The 18,252-nt window shown below is 42.6% G+C and overlaps 2 protein-coding genes across 2 annotated transcripts in view; both read left to right on the top strand.

Annotated features, from left to right (window-relative positions):
- Positions 1-248: 248 nt before the first annotated feature.
- On the top strand, positions 249-1,124 carry rnf182 (ring finger protein 182). Its single transcript, XM_028594370.1, has one exon. The coding sequence runs from the start codon at positions 249-251 to the stop codon at positions 1,122-1,124; it is 876 nt and encodes a 291-aa protein (XP_028450171.1).
- An 8,608-nt stretch (positions 1,125-9,732) lies between these two features.
- ranbp9 (RAN binding protein 9) overlaps positions 9,733-18,252 on the top strand; it is a 34,800-nt gene continuing 26,280 nt past the window's right edge. The window contains exons 1-2 of the mRNA XM_028593265.1: positions 9,733-10,393; positions 16,546-16,657. Of these exons, the coding sequence (XP_028449066.1) occupies positions 10,177-10,393; positions 16,546-16,657 (329 nt within the window). The 5' untranslated portion in view covers positions 9,733-10,176. The remainder of the gene's footprint in view (positions 10,394-16,545; positions 16,658-18,252) is intronic.

The raw sequence follows: 18,252 nt of genomic DNA, 5'->3' as shown, positions 1-18,252 counted from the left end.
CATCAACTCCCAAACCTCTCTCTCTCACACACACACACACACACACACACACACACACACGTACTGTACACTGCAGGAGGCTGTTGGACAGCCACAATGAAGCCCAGACCTTCAGTGGAGTGGACCATTGTCACCCTCTCCATCTATGGGAAACTTGCCGTGGCCCTCGTTGCTGTGCCTGGACCGGAGCTTTTGGTTGGATCTTTCTGTTGACCTCAAGATAGATACGAATCTTAAGCTGTAGGATGATGATTGAGCTGCACGGCACTGAGGACGGCGGCGGCGGCGGCGGCGGCGGTGGCGGCCACGTGGACATACTGAGCACCGAGGAGCTGGAGTGTAAGATTTGCTACTGCGCGTACAACCTGGGGAGTCGCAGGCCCAAGGTGCTCGAGTGCTGCCACCGCCTGTGCGCCAAGTGCCTCGCGAAGATCCTGGACCTGGGTGAGTCGCCTCCCAACGCCCTGGTGTGCCCGTTCTGCCGCTACGTCACCAGACTGCCGGGGCCGGCGGCGAGCAGCCTGCCGGACGACTGCAACCTGGTGGCGGCGCTGGCCTTCCGAAGCAGGAACCACAGGAACCTCCACTTCCACCACCAGGAAGCGAGCGCGGAGCTGCTCCTCAGCCCCAGAGGCCTGAGCTCGCTGCTGAGCAGCAACCCGCCCGTCACGTCCCCTTCCTCCTCTTCGTCTGCTTCCTCTTCCTCCAACGCCTACTCCTCCATCCGGGGCTCCCCGAACTTTGTGCTCATCACCATCATGGAGCCTCCGCCGAGGCCCGCGTCCGCGCCAGACCTCCGTCGCCAGGACGCGCTACGCGGAGCCCGCGCGTCGAACCGGAGCTTCCGCTCGTCCAGCCCGGACTCCATGGCGTCCATCACGCAGCGGTGGACGGTGTGGAACTGCGCGTCCCTCCTGTGCCAGACGTCGGCGCGGGCGCTGGTGTGGGTGCTGGGCCTGCTGTACTTCAGCTCGCTGCCCATGGGCGTCTACCTGCTCATCATGCAGAGGACGACGCTCGGCATGCTGCTGGTGAGCCTGGTTCCCGCCAGCCTGGTCCTGATCATGGTCTACGGCTTCTGCCAGTGCATCTGCCACGAGCTGTGGGACTGCATGCCCCCGTAACGGGACCGGGACATGAACGGGCAACGGTTTGCTTTGAATATTCTTGACAATGGATCTCCAGAATTCACTAACGGGGGGACGTACTGTGTAACTGACCACGTAGACTCTTCAGTAGAAGAAATAATGCTCCTTTTCTTTACCGAAGGAGAGAGCAAGAACATTATGTACATTACAAATGGAACTTTTCATCATTATACATGTTCATTTGTGCTTTGTTTATTAGCTTGGTAGCAAACTAATTACCTGATAGAGCTCAGGGTGTCAGATTTAGTTCAAACTTTAATGCCAATTATGGTGGAATTCATGATAAAATAAAAGGTATTTAAGGTGGTAATAATAACTGTATCTGCCACATGGATGTCGTTTGTTTTAGATTGCGTCACAGCCTTACAGTTGTGACGTGTGAACTTTTTATTCAAAAAGCAAGACAATCAAAATTCCCACGCACAATTTTCACCTCTGCGTTTGGTTTTATTTGTCGACTTTTCGGTCCCAGGGACCTTTCTCTAGACACCTTATAATCAGGTGTCTAGTATGTTTAAGTCTGGCAGCTGAAATAAATCTATTCAATAGAAATTTGATCTTGTGAAGGGCTCATTATGGGTGCAATATGGTCTCAAAAAAAGTATTAAATGCAAGTCTCTTTCAAAAACAATCCGAGGCACACAATCCAAGGAACACAAAATTAAAAATTTACATGGCAATATGTATCTGTAATTGCAACTTAATTCATTACTGTAAGAAATTTGAAAGTGCCTTCAGAACCTTTTCTAGATGTAAAAGGAGGGTCAGTGTGAATGCAAATTCTCGATTATGTTCAGTTCAGTCCACACACTGCAGTGTATTACTCATTCTCTGCGGTGAGGTTCGAGCCTGAACCACCAGAGGGGGCTGTGACAGCTCTCGCCTCCCCTCTGGTGACACACACACACACACACACACACACACACACAATGTCTGATGATCCTCCACCGCTTCACCAGATTCTCTCTCTGTCCCTGCACGCCTCCGACAGAGAACGGCGGAAAGAAATCTGTTTCGGCAACGCTCCAGAAAACCAGAACTGGTGGCTTTTGCATGTCTGACAGAATCCCCTCTGCTTCAAATCAAACTCAGATTGTTGAGTCAAAGGATGGTGCGAAGGAGGAGGGATGTTTACACAGAGGATTGGAAAGTCCAATCCAACTGTCATGCTGTTATTACAACTTATTTCAAACTCTCTGAACTGCAAAAGCCAGGGCCAGAAAACTGTCTGTGGGGCCGGGGACAAACATTTGCTGTGGGGTTCTCCCTCTCTCTCTGTGAGGTTCTCCCTCTCTCTGTGAGGTTCTCCCTCTCTCTGTGAGGGTCTCCCTCTCTCTCTGTGAGGTTCTCCCTCTCTCTCTGTGCGGTTCTCCCTCTCTCTCTGTGGTTCTCCCTCTCTCTGTGAGGGTCTCCCTCTCTCTCTTTGGTTCTCCCTCTCACTGTGAGGTTCTCCCTCTCTCTCTCTGTGTGGTTCTCCCTCTCTCTCTCTGTGTGGTTCTCCCTCTCTCTCTCTGTGAGGTTCTCCCTCTCTCTCTGTGAGGTTCTCCCTCTCTCTCTGTGCGGTTCTCCCTCTCTCTCTGTGGTTCTCCCTCTCTCTGTGTGGTTCTCCCTCTCTCTGTGAGGTTCTCTCTCTGTGTGGTTCTCCCTCTCTCTGTGAGGTTCTCCCTCTCTCTGTGTGAGGTTTTCCCTCTCTCTGTGCAGTTCTCCCTCTCTCTGTGTGGTTCTCCCTCTCTCTGTGTGAGGTTCTCCCTCTCTCTGTGCGGTTCTCCCTCTCTCTGTGAGGTTCTCCCTCTCTCTGTGTGGTTCTCCCTCTCTCTGTGAGGTTCTCTCTCTCTCTGTGTGGTTCTCCCTCTCTCTGTGAGGTTCTCCCTCTCTCTGTGTGAGGTTCTCCCTCTCTCTGTGTGAGGTTCTCCCTCTCTCTGTTTGGTTCTCCCTCTCTCTGTGAGGTTCTCTCTCTCTCTGTGTGGTTCTCCCTCTCTCTGTGAGGTTCTCCCTCTCTCTGTGTGAGGTTCTCCCTTTCTCTGTGCAGTTCTCCCTCTCTCTGTGCAGTTCTCCCTCTCTCTGTGTGGTTCTCCCTCTCTCTGTGCAGTTCTCCCTCTCTCTGTGTGAGGTTCTCCCTCTCTCTGTGTGGTTCTCCCTCTCTCTGTGCAGTTCTCCCTCTCTCTGTGTGGTTCTCCCTCTCTCTGTGCGGTTCTCCCTCTCTCTGTGTGGTTCTCCCTCTCTCTGTGAGGTTCTCCCTCTCTCTGTGTGAGGTTCTCCCTCTCTCTGTGCGGTTCTCCCTCTCTCTGTGCGGTTCTCCCTCTCTCTGTGTGGTTCTCCCTCTCTCTGTGTGAGGTTCTCCCTCTCTCTGTGCGGTTCTCCCTCTCTCTGTGTGGTTCTCCCTCTCTCTGTGTGAGGTTCTCCCTCTCTCTGTGCGGTTCTCCCTCTCTCTGTGTGAGGTTCTCCCTCTCTCTGTGAGGTTCTCCCTCTCTCTGTGTGGTTCTCCCTCTCTCTGTGTGGTTCTCCCTCTCTCTGTGTGAGGTTCTCCCTCTCTCTGTGCGGTTCTCCCTCTCTCTGTGTGAGGTTCTCCCTCTCTCTTTGAGGTTCTCCCTCTCTCTGTGCGGTTCTCCCTCTCTCTGTGCATTGTATATGTGTCATTTGTTAATTAGTAATTACTTGGTGGTAACTCAATTAAGCGCAAATGAATGCAGAAATATTCACCATGTAATTACAAAATAAACTGAAATAAAAAAGGCTTTAACCCTTGTGTTGTCTTCAGGTCAAATTTGACCCGTTTTTTCTAAATGTCTATATCAGAAATATGGGTTTCTTTTGAACATCCTAATTTGGATTATTCCATACATCGCGCTTCACAAGTACAACAAAAGATAGGATCTCTACTTTCATTGACTTTGGGGTGTTTTATATTAAAAGAAATTCCATTTGAAAAAGAAATGTTTCAAAACCAGACTGAACATTGACATTTACCCTTCTGTAATTATCCTTCCTTTAACATGAGCGTAAATAAATCATAATTTCTGATTTTTTAACTCAGGAATTAGGTATAATTTCGTATATATGAGGTGAACTGACCATGAATTCCAAAAACGAGTGTAAAACTGGTAATAAGTTGGCGTTAGTGGTGTTCATACAGTAAATGGTAGTGAAAAGAAGCGTTAAACGTAAAAAAAGAGGCAAAAATATTGAACAAAAGAGACAAAAGTGGCGATAAAAGTGCCGAAAACGTCAGAAAAGGTGTCGATTTTCAGGACGACAAGTACATGGTCGAATGGAAGACAACACACAGGAACGTTTTCCTAAAGATGACATAATAATGCAGATGCACCTTAAAGGTGACCCGTGTTTAGTTTAACTGGCTGTGGCATTCCAGCAGCTGTTCTTCCCGAGGTCCACAAAACAGACTTTGCATAGTGACAAGGCAAATATTACAACTTACACCATAATCAAAAAGATTACAGAATAAACAGGCCACGACAAGCTCCTGACAATTCAATAATCTGGAGGGAAAAAAATGTGAAATAGTCCACTGCACTCCAGTGTCTCCAACACATTTACAAATCCTTATACGGTCTGTGACATTGCAGTATTCAATACAAAAGTAATAATAATACTACCCTGTGTAGTTTTCTTGTAAACAAACTACAGTTATGTTTACATTCAAAGCACATTGTGTGTATCTTTGAGTTCTTGCAAATGTGTTGACTGCATTTCCTTCCTCATGAAATATTTGCAAAGCAGGTTTTTTTTTTATGTTTTTGAATAAAATAAATATAAAGTTGCACAAAATACAAATTTCAAAATTGTCCTGGAGTACTTGAGTGACTGTTCTTTCCACTACTGCGCGTTGAATCCAGGATTTCCCCTTGTGCTGCAGTGATATTATCTGCATGTTTTTAAGAATCCATCACTGTGATTATGCGGTTAAACTTCACCCGGCCAGTTGCCCGAGCAGGATTTTAAAACAAACAGTGAAGACATTTTCCCAGAACAGTTTGTCCCTGCTCTGCCTCTGTACAACACACGTCTTGCGGACGACAAACATAAACAGCCCGGGCCGTCCAACGTTTGAGTTTTCCAGGGGACTCTGGATCTGAGTCTGAGCAAGTGCTGCCCTACACGGACCGTAACATCATTTCAGATTCCTTTTTACTGATGCAATGAACATTCCCACATGTGGGTGTGAGGGATTTTCACAGACTGTGCGAGCCAAACTGAAAAAAAAAGCCTCCCTTTAGCCTGTGACCTCATAACTCTGGTCCAAGCAGTCGGAAACAAAAAACAACATGACAAAACGTGATGTTTAGGGGATGTTTCGTCCTAAGTTCATTGACTGGCAATCATAAATATTATATTACTGCCAACCATCTATGAAATGGCACTTTAAAGGTTGGATATTAGTTGTTTTAGTGTGTTTTGCTGGCGTGTTGTAAGGCTGGATGACTAACAAGGCAACTGTCCCGTGGCCGTAGACCCTCAAGGGCCCCAAAGGCCCTAAATTCAGAGTGTGTTAAGTAGTTTGGGGTCATTTAACCCCTGTAAGGTGTTCATATTTTTGTTACATGGCCATCGTTCCTTGGTCTGGTGGACCCACCACATTATTAGGCTTTTAAATCAATACAGCCATGACAATTTATGTAAAAATACTTAACAGATGTTTACTTTACCTCAATTACCAATGATATATACATCATTTTGGTTCATATTTGCCATTTACCCCTGTCAGATCACATTTCTGGTCATATGACCATTTTCGGGTTTTTTTGTGAGAAAAGGAAATTCAATTATAAAAATGGTAAAAGAAATATAAACAAGATTTTTGATCATTATTGGTGCTTATTTCTTAGAACTTAATCAGAACAGGTGAAAGTGCTTGAAATGTAACAATTTTGTTTTGAATGTTGTGTGAGAATAGCAGGTGCAGAAAGACAACATAGTTTCATAGCACCTACAATTACTGTAAATACACTCAGGCTGGAAACATTCGGTGCTCAGCCCAAATCTAGGGGGGTCCAGGGGAAAGCTCTATTTACAGTAGCTTTATGCATTATTATTTTTAAAGCCATGTGATAATAGAAAGCCTAAAAATCTTTTGGGAAAAACATATTTGCCAAGGGAAAGACTCCTGTAGAGCCGACATATATTTTCTATGTAATTGTTCTCCAACTGTTCATCATTCTGAAACCAGAGCACAACAGATGCTGAGGATGACTCATTTTCACTTCTGCCACCGAAAAAGGGACAAAAAAACTGTCTGATGTCACATATTTAATAATGTATGGTAGGTTAGGAATTTGGCGTAAACAGTAATACTAATCTTGAAACCTATGTTTAGTAGAGTTCACAGAATAAATGGTGGTATTTCCCCAGTATAACACAACTTTTGCTTCATCAATAAGCCGGGCCAGTCAGAGGCTGAGGGGAAATGACACATAGTTGAAGTTATTGTCAAACCCTCAAAGATTTGGGGCTTTTGAGAAAACCTTTGCCCCCCCCCTCCTTGCTCCACCCTTGGTGTACGGTACTATGCCGTACAGCACAATGTGTCAAACTGAACTGCTAGTCTACCTTTTCAATTTCAGTTGACATATGCTGAAATATAGCATATCTCTGGATAGATTTGTGTTTAATCGAATTACAATAAAGTAGCGGATGATGACATGCAACAAACTTGGGGACAGGTATTCCAGCAAAGGACAGAAGTATTGATTACTGTGTCCTAGAAATAACATTTATTAACTACAAATGTATTTGCAAGTTAACGTTTGAAGGAAATCATTCCAGGGAAGGAAGTGCTACGTTTTTTTACAGTACCTCACAGACGTAGGTATGTGGTCGGGGTGGATCGTGGACGTACGATGCAAAGAAGTTTTGGTTTGCATTCTGTGTCCCGTGGGTTGTCTTCTTCTGCCGCACAGATCTTGATTTCTGTTAAGTGAAGAGAACACTTAGTGTCTCGAGTTATATTCACTGTTACCTTTTTCAATTATTAACCATGATCTTTCCCTAACCTTAAAGGAGAAATCTGGCGCAAAATGAACCTAGGGGTTAATAACACATAGGTACCGAGTCGACTGTTCTCTGGGATCTGTTTTCATGCTAATCGAATGTGACCAGTTTTAGCGCAAACTGCTAATTATCTTATAACGCTAGTTCATTTAATTTCATTCATTATACAGGAAAGTTAAAAGCAACAATTAAGTTACAATATAAACGGGCCTGACTCAGTTTAAAAACTGGTTTCCAGCAGGTTCCTGTTCTGCAGCAACATAGAACGTTGAACACAATTTCGGCACATGGGGGAAAAGGTCCATAAGGACTTGGGTTGGGAACTGGAGGGTCGCTGGTTCAAGTCCCAGTACGGACCAAAGTACAGAGTGTGGATTGGTAGCTGGAGAGATGCCAGTTCACCTCCTGGGCACTGCCAGGTGCTCTTGAGCAAGGCACCGTAACCCCCCAACTGCTCAGGGCGCTGGCAGCACTGGCAGCCCACTCACTCTGATATCTCTCCATTTGTGCATGAATAGGTCCTGAGCATGTCTGTGTGTATTTCAGGCCTGTGTGTAGTGATTTCTAACAGACAAATAAAACATGAATATGGACAAAACAAGGCAAGTTGTCGAGGCACTGGTAAAGTTAAAAGAAATCGCTATTTCTATACCACTAACAAGGCTCAAAATAGCACCACACTTCCTCTGTAGCATAATGAGGGTCCCTACATGTAAACCGAAGCATTGAGAACTTTGTAAGTACAGGCAGGCGCTATCTTGGGAAAACAGCCACGACCAGTCGAACGACGAACGCTGTGCTTGAGCTATGTTACTGGTTAGTGGTTACACGGCGTTTGTCCTGTATATGTGAACGGTACTGTCTTTATAAACTATCTTTTTAATAAACTATCTGTACACTTACAAAGTTCTCAATGCTTCGGTTTACATGTAGGGACCCTCATTATGCTACCGTGGAAGTGTGGTGCTATATTGAGCCTTGTCAGTGGTATAGAAAAAGCGATTTCTTTTTACTTTCCTGCCCTGACAACTAGCGTTATGAGCTAATTAGCGGTTTGTGCTAAAACTGGTCACATTTGATTAGCATGAAAACATATCCCAGAGAACGGTCGACTCGGTACAAATGTGTTATTAACCCTTAGGTTCATTTTGCGCCGATTTCTCCTTTAACCAACTGATTTAAGCGCCTAAACATAACCATAAAAAAAACATGAGTCATGCTCCAGCTGCTACGAGCGGATGCTGTAAGCAAAACAAATGAAATCAGCAAGTGCACCAAGTGGCTGAGAACAATGACGTTGAGGTTGTGCGGTAGTTTGAGTTGTAGTTCCGTAATGGCGGCGGAGAAAGCTGCGAGCGAAGCCATTCGGTCCGTTATGGCAACACTGCCGAATATCCAGAAGTTAAAGCCCGAGAAAGACCAATCTTTGCTGAGTTGTGTTGGTGGCCATGATGTTGTGGCCCTCCTCCCCACGGGGTTCGGGAACAGTTTGATTTTCCAGCTCGCTCCATTAGTGGTGAAGGAGTTGGCTAAGGCGAGCGCTAGCGATGCTACGATACGTCACGGCCAAACGTTAGCGATTGGTTCTGGCAGATCCAGAGTGGCTATGGGCAGATCCAATAGTTTTAAACTTCAACAGAGTACCCGCCTTCAAGGAAGTTAACACTTGTTAATGGAGAGTGGCCAGACTCTCTGTACCAGAGTCTGGTAGGACCAGGCTAGTGTACCAGAGTCTGGTAGGACCAGGCTAATGGACCAGAGTCTGGTAGGACCAGGCTAGTGTACCAGAGTCTGGTAGGACCAGGCTAACTAGGTGAAGCTGTTTCTTAAAAATTTCCGGAGGCGCTATAGGTAGCGCTTTTGTTGCAAAATCATGAAAATTGCTAAAATATTTTCAAAAACTACTCTTCTTGCAACACGCATCCCGTCCGTGGGCACGCAGGTCCGACTCACATCGAATATGCGGGCCGCAGGGCGAGACCTGCGCCTGGGGGCTTGGACACCATTCATACCTGCTTGCCGTTTGATAAATATCAAATTGATAAAAAAAAAACATTATAAAACCTTATAAAAAAAAACATTGTTTATTTGAAGAAGGCCAGAAGGCCGAAACGTCATCAGAATAAAAACAGATATGTGCATAAGGAGCCAGAGTGTTTTCTTATTTTTATGATAAAATACTTATTCTGGGCAGCACCTTAGTATCATTTATATGAGGCAGGGTTGGTTTCTGATAATCTTGGAAAAATATTGTGTTTTGTGCTGTCTGTTCGTTGTATCAGATTGGTACCTAGGTACCCAGGTAGGTGTGCCAATTTTAATTTTAAGTGTTCTATGCTGCATGCTAGATGTGTTTTTTATTACATGTTCTTCTTTTTTTTTTTTAACAATTTTACTATTGTGAAGCCCTTTGTAACATTGTACTGTAAATGTGCTATACTAAATAAACGAATTATTAATATTATTAATGATGATATGCGTATTAATATTATTATTAATACTAATAATATCTGTTCATTCTGTGTATGTATTTCACGTTCCTATAGGAAGTGAGTGGAGCTGCTCTCAGCCAATCACATTTGCGGATGTCGCTCCGACAACAAACAAAAGATCGGGGCTAGCTGAGCTCATTATACTTTTGTCGATCCGTCTACGCTAACGTTGGTTCTTACTTTGCTCCCTACGACGAGCTGCTCCTCTGTCTTTTAATTACTTTCTTCAGGTCCTGCACGGCAGGCAGTCTCCTTCTAGTATCTATATTTGTGGCTTTGTGTCAGCTAATGTCAACCTGAGCCATTTCAGCAAACAGCTTTGCCTTTGCTGGCCAAGCTAAAAACGCGTTAGCCAGGTTAGCTCCTCGGCTAACCAGCTCTGGCTGGTTCTCTACGACGAGCGAAGCCAGTTAGCTGCTTCGCTTGCTAGCTAGCTGTGCTAAACCTCCCTTTAAAACTTGACACTGACTGACACAAGTGGCTCTGGCTTGTTGCTGACAAGCCAATTCACCAAAACTCGTGTCGTAGCCATGTCTGGACAGTCATCGGGCTGTGGGTTTCTAATGTCGGTTGTTGTCCACGGAGACTCGGCTTTGAACGAGCAGGAAAAGGAGCTCAACCAACGGCTCCGACGGCTCTATCCAGCCGTTAATGAAAGCGAGACTGCGCTGCCCCGGTCCTGGAGCCCGAAGGACAAGTTCAGCTACATTGGGCTTTCTCAGAACAATCTCCGTGTGCACTATAAAGGTATGACACGAAGACACACTCAAGTTTATATAGCACTTTATTGCCTATGGTTAGCTTAGCTTTGACGGTTAGCGGATCCAAAGCCAGCTGCCGTTGTTGCTAAAAACAAAGTAGGCTAGTGGCTTCATCAACAACAAGGCAGAGGACATCTTGCAACCCGACCAGCTGGTGTATGCACAGACAAAATTGACCTACTAGCATGTTAGCTTTCCTGCTGTTTTTAGCAGCAAAATGATCTGTCACCACATAGCTTTCACGGTGGATAATCCGTCATGCTATCTTTTGAAATCTAACAAATGATGTCTAGATGTGGAACCACCCATGAACAATAAAGTACATGTCAGGCTGGTTAGCTTCGATGTGAGTCACATACCGTTTAACGTTAGCCAAAATGGACATGAGCCAGACAGTCCTTGCTGCTAAGCTAATATAATATAATTCTTTTATTGTCATTGCTAAGTACCAATCCGGACGATGCATATACACGCACATAAACCAGAATTTGACATAAAGGGGGGTAAAACATAATTATATGTTTATAGATAAGAAAATGTGCATTTTCTGTGACAAAAACGGCATATAGATGAGATATTGCATATTTCTGCGTTGTAGTGGCTTTACACACAGGTAATACTGTTGGGAATAAATATGTACAAGGTAGCTATGTAATATAATTTAGGTAATGTAGTGCGGATGAAATCAGTGTAAACACTAGGACTGCCCTTTTATGGGGGAGGGGGTATCATAATCACAATTATTTTGGTCCGTATTAAAATTACGATTATTTAGCACTATTACTGACTTTTGCAAAGATGTTGCATTTATTGAAGTTAAACAAAAAACAGTGAAACTGAAAGAAATAAACATTGAAAACACCTTGAACTGTGAAACTTCCAATAATACTTTTTCCAGTTTCAACTTTTTTTTTTTAAATTGACCTTGAAATAAATAATATAAAACCTATATTCAAATGTTGGCTGAGTGAGGAGCGAAAGTGCGCCTGTCATTGAGAAAACAGGAGTTTACTTGCAAAACGTAATGTTCAAATAGTTTTTCTCAACTGCGTTGTTTTTGTGATCCTTAGAAGCCAAAATCAAAATCCCAAACAAAATGTGATTAATTGCACAGCCCTAGTAAACAGTTAGTTTGACAGTGTCCGGTTATCTTCTCTCTCTGGGGGTGAAAACTGTTTTTGTGTCTGTCTGTACAGATTTTTGATTAACAGTCTGAAGCATCAACCAGAGGGGTCAAAACAAATGGTGTCCAAGGTGGATCTTTCAGTATTTTGGCTGCTCTACTGAGGCAACCAACACAGAATAGGCCCTCCAAAAAAGGGCAGTTAGCAAATGTAGCATGATTAGGTAATCAAGTGACAGTGAATACACAGTGTTGAATATCCTGCTTAGTCTGTTACTCAGAAGGATTGATACGCTTCCAGTGAAGCAGTTATTAATGACCTGACAGGCATAGGTAGTTCTTTGCTGCCGAGGGTTTAATATCAAAGTGACATTCAGGTTAGCTAGTTGCTTAGCAAAGCTGTCAAGGGTTTTTTTGTGCCGGCCTACATGAAAAGGCTAGAGTGTAAAAAAAACAAAACTGTGCTTCCTGGGTGTGTTCTACTATTCTGGGTCTGACTGGTCTCTGAGTACGCACACTCTTCCTTGTTAGAACTAGAATATTCTCTCTCTGTACAACAAATTCACCTGGATGTCTCACAGCAGGTATGCAGAGGTTGTGACATTTTAACAGTGTACACTTTTACATGTGTACACAATTTTCACAGCAGTTTTAAGCTGGAAATCTGTTATCGGCAATAGTTTTTTCGAATAGATTTTATTCTGATTCACAAGGTCCCGATTAGGGCTGTGCTCGATTGCAGAAATTCTTAGTGGACTAACACTCATTCAATTGTATCGACTAATCGATTAGTTGATTTAATCAACAGATCTGTAAATCTGAGTTTCTCCGCAAAGAATCATGCAAAAGCACCACTTTAATTCTTGTGTTTACCAGAGCTGTTCTCGTACGTTTCTTGGAAATAAGTCATTCAGCATGAAAAGAGCATCAAACATGACTAATGGACTAAAGAAATCTAAGTTGACTAATTCCAAAACGACCGATTAATCGACTAAGAGGGAGCATTTAAAAAAAAAAAAAAAAATAAAATTCTGGTAATGCTATTATATTAGTATTTCATAGACTCATAAACGGTATATGTATATGTTTAAGCGTCACCATATGGGACCTTTTTTACTTATACATCCGGTGAAAAGGGCTCGATGGTAGCCTGACGTGGTGCTACTCAGATTGTAGTCAGAATGTGAGTCTGAAACCGCTCCATTGGGCTGTGATTATGGGGCGTGTTCCAACCGAACCAGGAAAAGAAATGCCTCTGCATTCATTGGATAGACCTCCAACCAATCAGAGCAACGGAACTAAACACGGTGTATTGTCTCCATAGCAACCACTCTTTGCACAATGCATTCGTTCTAACTTCGGACTTTTAGACTTTTTTTGAAGCTGGATATATCATTTGTTACTTGTAAATATAAATGTGGATAACGTTAGTGATAGTGACATGCTCGCTACAGTTGCATTTCTAGAGATGGATCGGCGAAAACGCGTTTTATTTCTCTGATTCACGGCTTTGTTCTAGCGCCGGCCGTCCCTCTCTTCAGTCTTTCTCTATCTCTCTCCACTAGGACTGGGCGATATGGTTGAAAACTGTATCACGATATAAGTTTTTCACATCGGTCGATATCGATAATTATTGATATTTTTTATGACCTTTATAAAATAAGGACCAGGAGAAAAATATATTAAATTTAAACATTTTTATTTTAAACTTAACCCTGCTCTGATTATAATCCCCTCAGTTATAAAAGCAGAAATGTCAACACAACCATGGAAAACACTCAAATAATTAAAATGTAAACAGGTCTAAAATCACAATGAACACTTAACAATTATCTCTTAACTTTAAGGTGCAAAATTAAAGAATAAGTAAGAAATGCTTCATAAAGTGTCATAAAATAGTGCAAAGTGTTAGCTAAATATAAGAAACCTGAGAAGGAACTATTTTCTGCAGGTTTAGTGCTAGGTTGGTAACCTGGCTTCTGGATGGTGCTCAGCATGTCTGCCTCCTTTATTTCTTTGTAGCGTTTAGTAAGGCGCTGATGCAGAGTAGCTCTCCATGGCGGTCTGCTGCTTGTAGTGTTTAGTAAGGTGCTGATGCAGAGTACCGCTCCATGGTGGTCTGCTGCTTGTAGTGTTTAGTAAGGTGCTGATGCAGAGTACCGCTCCATGGCGGTCTGCTGCTTGTGCCGTGTTGCAGCTGCAGATGTTGTTGGACGTTGATGGCGAATACGGCTGTGCTCCAAAGTGTGAGCGCGGCTAAGGTGGTAAAACTAGTTTGTGGTCGTACCAGTGTTGGTGGGGACGACGGTCTGACGACATTGGTCTGTCTACGGTCAGGCTTATAAAATCCCCAAAACTGCCACACTGACTTTTCCTGTTTTATCAACAATTTCCTCGCTCGCTGCGGCACTCACTTTCCACTTCACGCCGGTTCTGTTATTGAAGAACACGAGACAGCGATGTGGCGCAACCAAACTTGATACTGTTACATGATTGGCTGTTAGAGTGTCACTCCCCACGTTGCTAGGTTACCAGAGAGCGAGTGCCTTTGTTCATGCAACCATTCACAACCTTGATTCACAACCTCTGGTTTCTTCTGATGAAGAAAAACAAGTTATCGAACGTTTTATCGACCGCATTTTCTATTGATATTGATTATGTGTCTATCGCGATACATATCGTTATCGTTTTATCGCCCAGCCCTAGTCTCCACCATATAACGCTCTCTCTCTTCAGTCTTTCTCTATCTCGCTCCACCATATAACGCTACTGTGCTTTCGGGCAGTTGTTGAGGCTCCTCCGCTGAGGATTTTAAAATGAATGCGCTGTCGATATCGTCTGTAACAGACTTGATGGTGGAATCTACACACCTCAACAAATTCAACCCAAGCGTTCTTTGGTGACATGGTTGATTATGTTACTGTTGATCATCTGTCCGACAATCTGATTGGTCCGAACAGATCCTGTTCGGGCAGTAATTGCTTCTCAACGGAGCAACTCCAGACCGAACTTCCCAACCTCGAATTTTGTGGGCGGGGCTAAGTTCGGCTGGCATCCAGGCTAGCTCGATGGTGTTTTAAGCCCCCAATGTCTCCTTCCAGGCAGCGCTGCTACCGTTGACTTCAAGGCACCTAACCCTAACCTGTGCCCCTCCAGCGCCCATCCCGGGCGTTGTGTTTTACCCCAACTCTAACCATCGCCTAATCGACTTCAAGGCAGCGCTGCAACCGTTGACTTCAAGGCACCTAACCTTAACCCTAACCATTGCCTAATTCTAGTGCTGGGGGGGCTTAAAACACAGATGAACGTGAAAAGGCCTATATTAAAAGTTCGATTTCTGATCAATGTCGGATCACTCAAACAAAGATAATTTTTAGTTGGAGAATCGATTATAACACAGTCCTTTTTTTTTTTTTTTTTTTTTTTTTTTTTTTTTTAAGACTGAGGTGATTTTATGTCAATTGTCCTATTATATTGGCACCCATTGGATGGAATCTGAATCTTATTTACATAAATAGACTCACAGTACAGAAAATCTAGGCCTATTATCTATAATTATAAATCTGTAAAGACCTTGTTATCTAAAACCCAGCAACCGGATCTTCCTTTAGTTATTATTACAAAAACTAAATGCCACTTATGTTTAAATACCAAAAAATGTGTAATACAATCATACTGTGAGGACTAGAGCTTCGATGATTGGTTGATTAATCCGCACCTCTTCTTGCAGGTAATTGGTAATCGTCACGATGATGACTATAAGGATCTTTTTGTTTTAAAGCTCAAGACAATTAGTCAATTAATTTGAGTGTTTTATCAAGCAAAAAATTCCAGATTTTATAAGTGAGAATTTGCTGCTTTCTTGGTTTGAATATCTTTAGGTTTTGGATGTTGGTTAATCAACATATTTTTTTAAATGTAGATGTTATCATGGGCTGTTTGTGTATCATAGGCGTTTTTCACAACTTTCTGACTTTTTGTAGATTAAAAGAAAAAAATTTAAAATAATAATGTTACAATGAAACCTTCATTAATGTTACTTTAGTTTTTGCTCTGTGGGGGTCATTGTGTAGGATTTGCTCCTTTTCTTGGTTTCTTTGTAAGCTGAATATCTTTATTTACAATTTTGTAGATTTTTAAAGTAAAAACTAACCAATGAAAGTCATTTTTAATTGACACTGAAAATAATAATGTTACAACCTTAGTTTTGAGTCCAGGCTCTCTGTGGGTTGTTGTGTTTTGCTTCACCTGAATCGTGAAATTCATGTGGCAACTATTTTGTCACCAAAACGCATGTAAAATGGGGGTGAAACTTTTATTTATTTTTATTTTTTTTAGTTTATCTACATCAGTTCCAGATTGGAAAGTGTGGTAGGTATCCCTAAACAATATGGTTAACCAGCTGTCATTTATAAACATCTTATGAAATAAGAAATGCCCCTTAAGGGTTGAACAGTGTGAGGGAAAACTACTTTTGGACCAAATATTCCAATTGAGATTTTGCCTTGGTTACCTTGTTTCAAGCCATTCTAGCGTGGTACAGAAAGCCTGCAGGAAGACTCGGCTCGATTTCTGCCAGTTCTCATTAATATCCAACAAGCTAAACTGTTTGACTCTGATTGGCAAACAGCTAGCCAATGAGAGCCTGGCTATTGGCATCCTTTACCCAGCGCAACTGGGCGAGCTCATGAATAGTAATGAACTCAGGCAACATGATGTCAGACTGACCAGCTTTTGTAATTGGCCTGATTTCTCTGCTTATTTCTTTTCAGTGGCTAGAGCTGACAGAGGAGGTAGCAGTTAATTTTCACATTCACAACATAACACAAAAGCATATGGACCTAACATATTACAAAAAATGCAAGTAAAAACGGTTTTGTGTGGCAGGGCACCTTTTTTAGTAGCTGCAGAAAAGCTTCGGTCTGTCCTTCATACTCCTTTCTGTCCCTTTCTGTGATTTATACAATGATATGGTATCCATATCTAGTGTCCTCTGTTTTTACCCTCCCCTTAAGGTCACGGCAAAACCCCTAAAGATGCAGCGTCAGTACGGGCCACCCACCCAATCCCAGCAGCCTGCGGGGTCTACTACTTCGAGGTGAAGATCATCAGCAAAGGCCGAGATGGGTAAGGACACAGAGCAAAGCAAAAGGGTTTCCACAGCAAGTTGGTTTACAACTCCTTTTTTTTTATTTTGCTTGCGTCAGCGTTGTTATCAAGGGATGGCAGTGTCGGTCTCAAAAATGAACTTTAACTTAAAATGTTACAACATGCTCACTGTATGCTCATCTGCTGATGTGGTAATTCTGACATGCTACACATAGGGGTGTTGTGGTTTTGATTTTAAAATCGAAACTCGACTAGCAATCAAAAGCAGGATCTGCGAATTCCCCAGTGTTTCTTATTTTTTGTTTTTTTCTCTTTCTCCACCCCTGCCTTTTTGCGCATGTCCAAAAGGGGAAAAAACGGACACCGCGCAGCGTACTGGCTGGTAGCATGCCGCTAAAGTTGAGTTTGTCATCTACAGGAAGCCGGAGTTCTTTTTAATCTGGTAGATCAGTTATCAGCTAAAAAAAAAATAGAAAGATGATGGCTCACGGGAGAGTATGTGTTGTTGTCAATATCTAATCTAATGTAAGTAGGTTATTGGCCATATTGAGTACAGTATGAATGCTGATTTAATTTAAAGTAACACTTTGCTATCTGATAACCCTAATGAATTGTTTGGTTATGCGTTGGTCATGTTTATTCAATACATGCCCTGTATAGCAAATATGGTTTTCAGAAATTCAAATCAGGAGGCTGCATAATCTAATAAGGTGAAAGCATGATTAAAATCTTCATAGGGCCAGGGGTAACTTTATAATGCTAAATTGATACTTCAGTCATCGTGTGTGGGTGGGTGGGTGGTTTAATTAAATATTTACACATTTTCAGCCACACTAGCTGCTTGGCTCGAGGGTCAGTCCAACTTAACCCAGAGACACGTCTCTACAATTTATGGATGGATTTTCTTGAAACTTTTGTACACACATTGAGCTTCCTCCAGAAGATGAATCCTAATAACTGGTGATCACTTGACTTTTCATTTAGCATCTACAGCAAGTCATAATGTCTTTATCTTATACTGTAAAGCCCAATATCTTGTACCTTCTGTGTCTTGGATCTGGTATAGAAGTGCTGCAGGACTGCAGCTAACGATTCTTTTTTTATTTTCGCTCAATCTGTCGATTTGTTTTCTCGGTTAATGGATTAGTTTTTTAGTCCATTTAAAATAGTGAAAAACATAGATCACCGTTTCCTCAAATGTCTTGTTTTGTCCTCAACTCAAAAGATATTCAGTTTGCTGTCACAGAGGAGTAAAGAAACTCAAACTGATTAACAGGTTATCAAAATTGTTGGCGATTTAATTTCATAGTTGACAAGGAATCGATACTGCTCTAGACAGTATATATGATTATCGCAATAACGTGCGCCTTTCCCTCTAGGGTGTTGTGTCAAGCATAACTGGGCAGATAATATGCTAAATTTGGCATGCTAAATATTACATCACAAACCTTACCATTAGGGGTGTGGATCTTCACTGGTCTCACGATTCCATTACCATTATCCTGTCAGCGATTCGATATCCCGATGCGTCACCTCCTCAATATTATTATTATTATTATTATTTATTGCTCCAAATGGGTTTTCATCCACAAATCCAAGCAGTCAGTTATGTA

The sequence above is a fragment of the Perca flavescens genome, chromosome 12, assembly GCF_004354835.1.
Source record: "Perca flavescens isolate YP-PL-M2 chromosome 12, PFLA_1.0, whole genome shotgun sequence".
Lineage (NCBI taxonomy): Eukaryota > Metazoa > Chordata > Actinopteri > Perciformes > Percidae > Perca > Perca flavescens.
The sequence above is the reverse complement of the archived record's forward strand: the minus strand, read 5'-3'. Positions and strand labels throughout refer to the sequence as shown.

Excerpts from the sequence above, each read along its gene's own strand:
- rnf182 (XM_028594370.1), top strand. The coding sequence starts at position 249 with ATGATTGAGCTGCACGGCACTGAGGACGGCGGCGGCGGCGGCGGCGGC.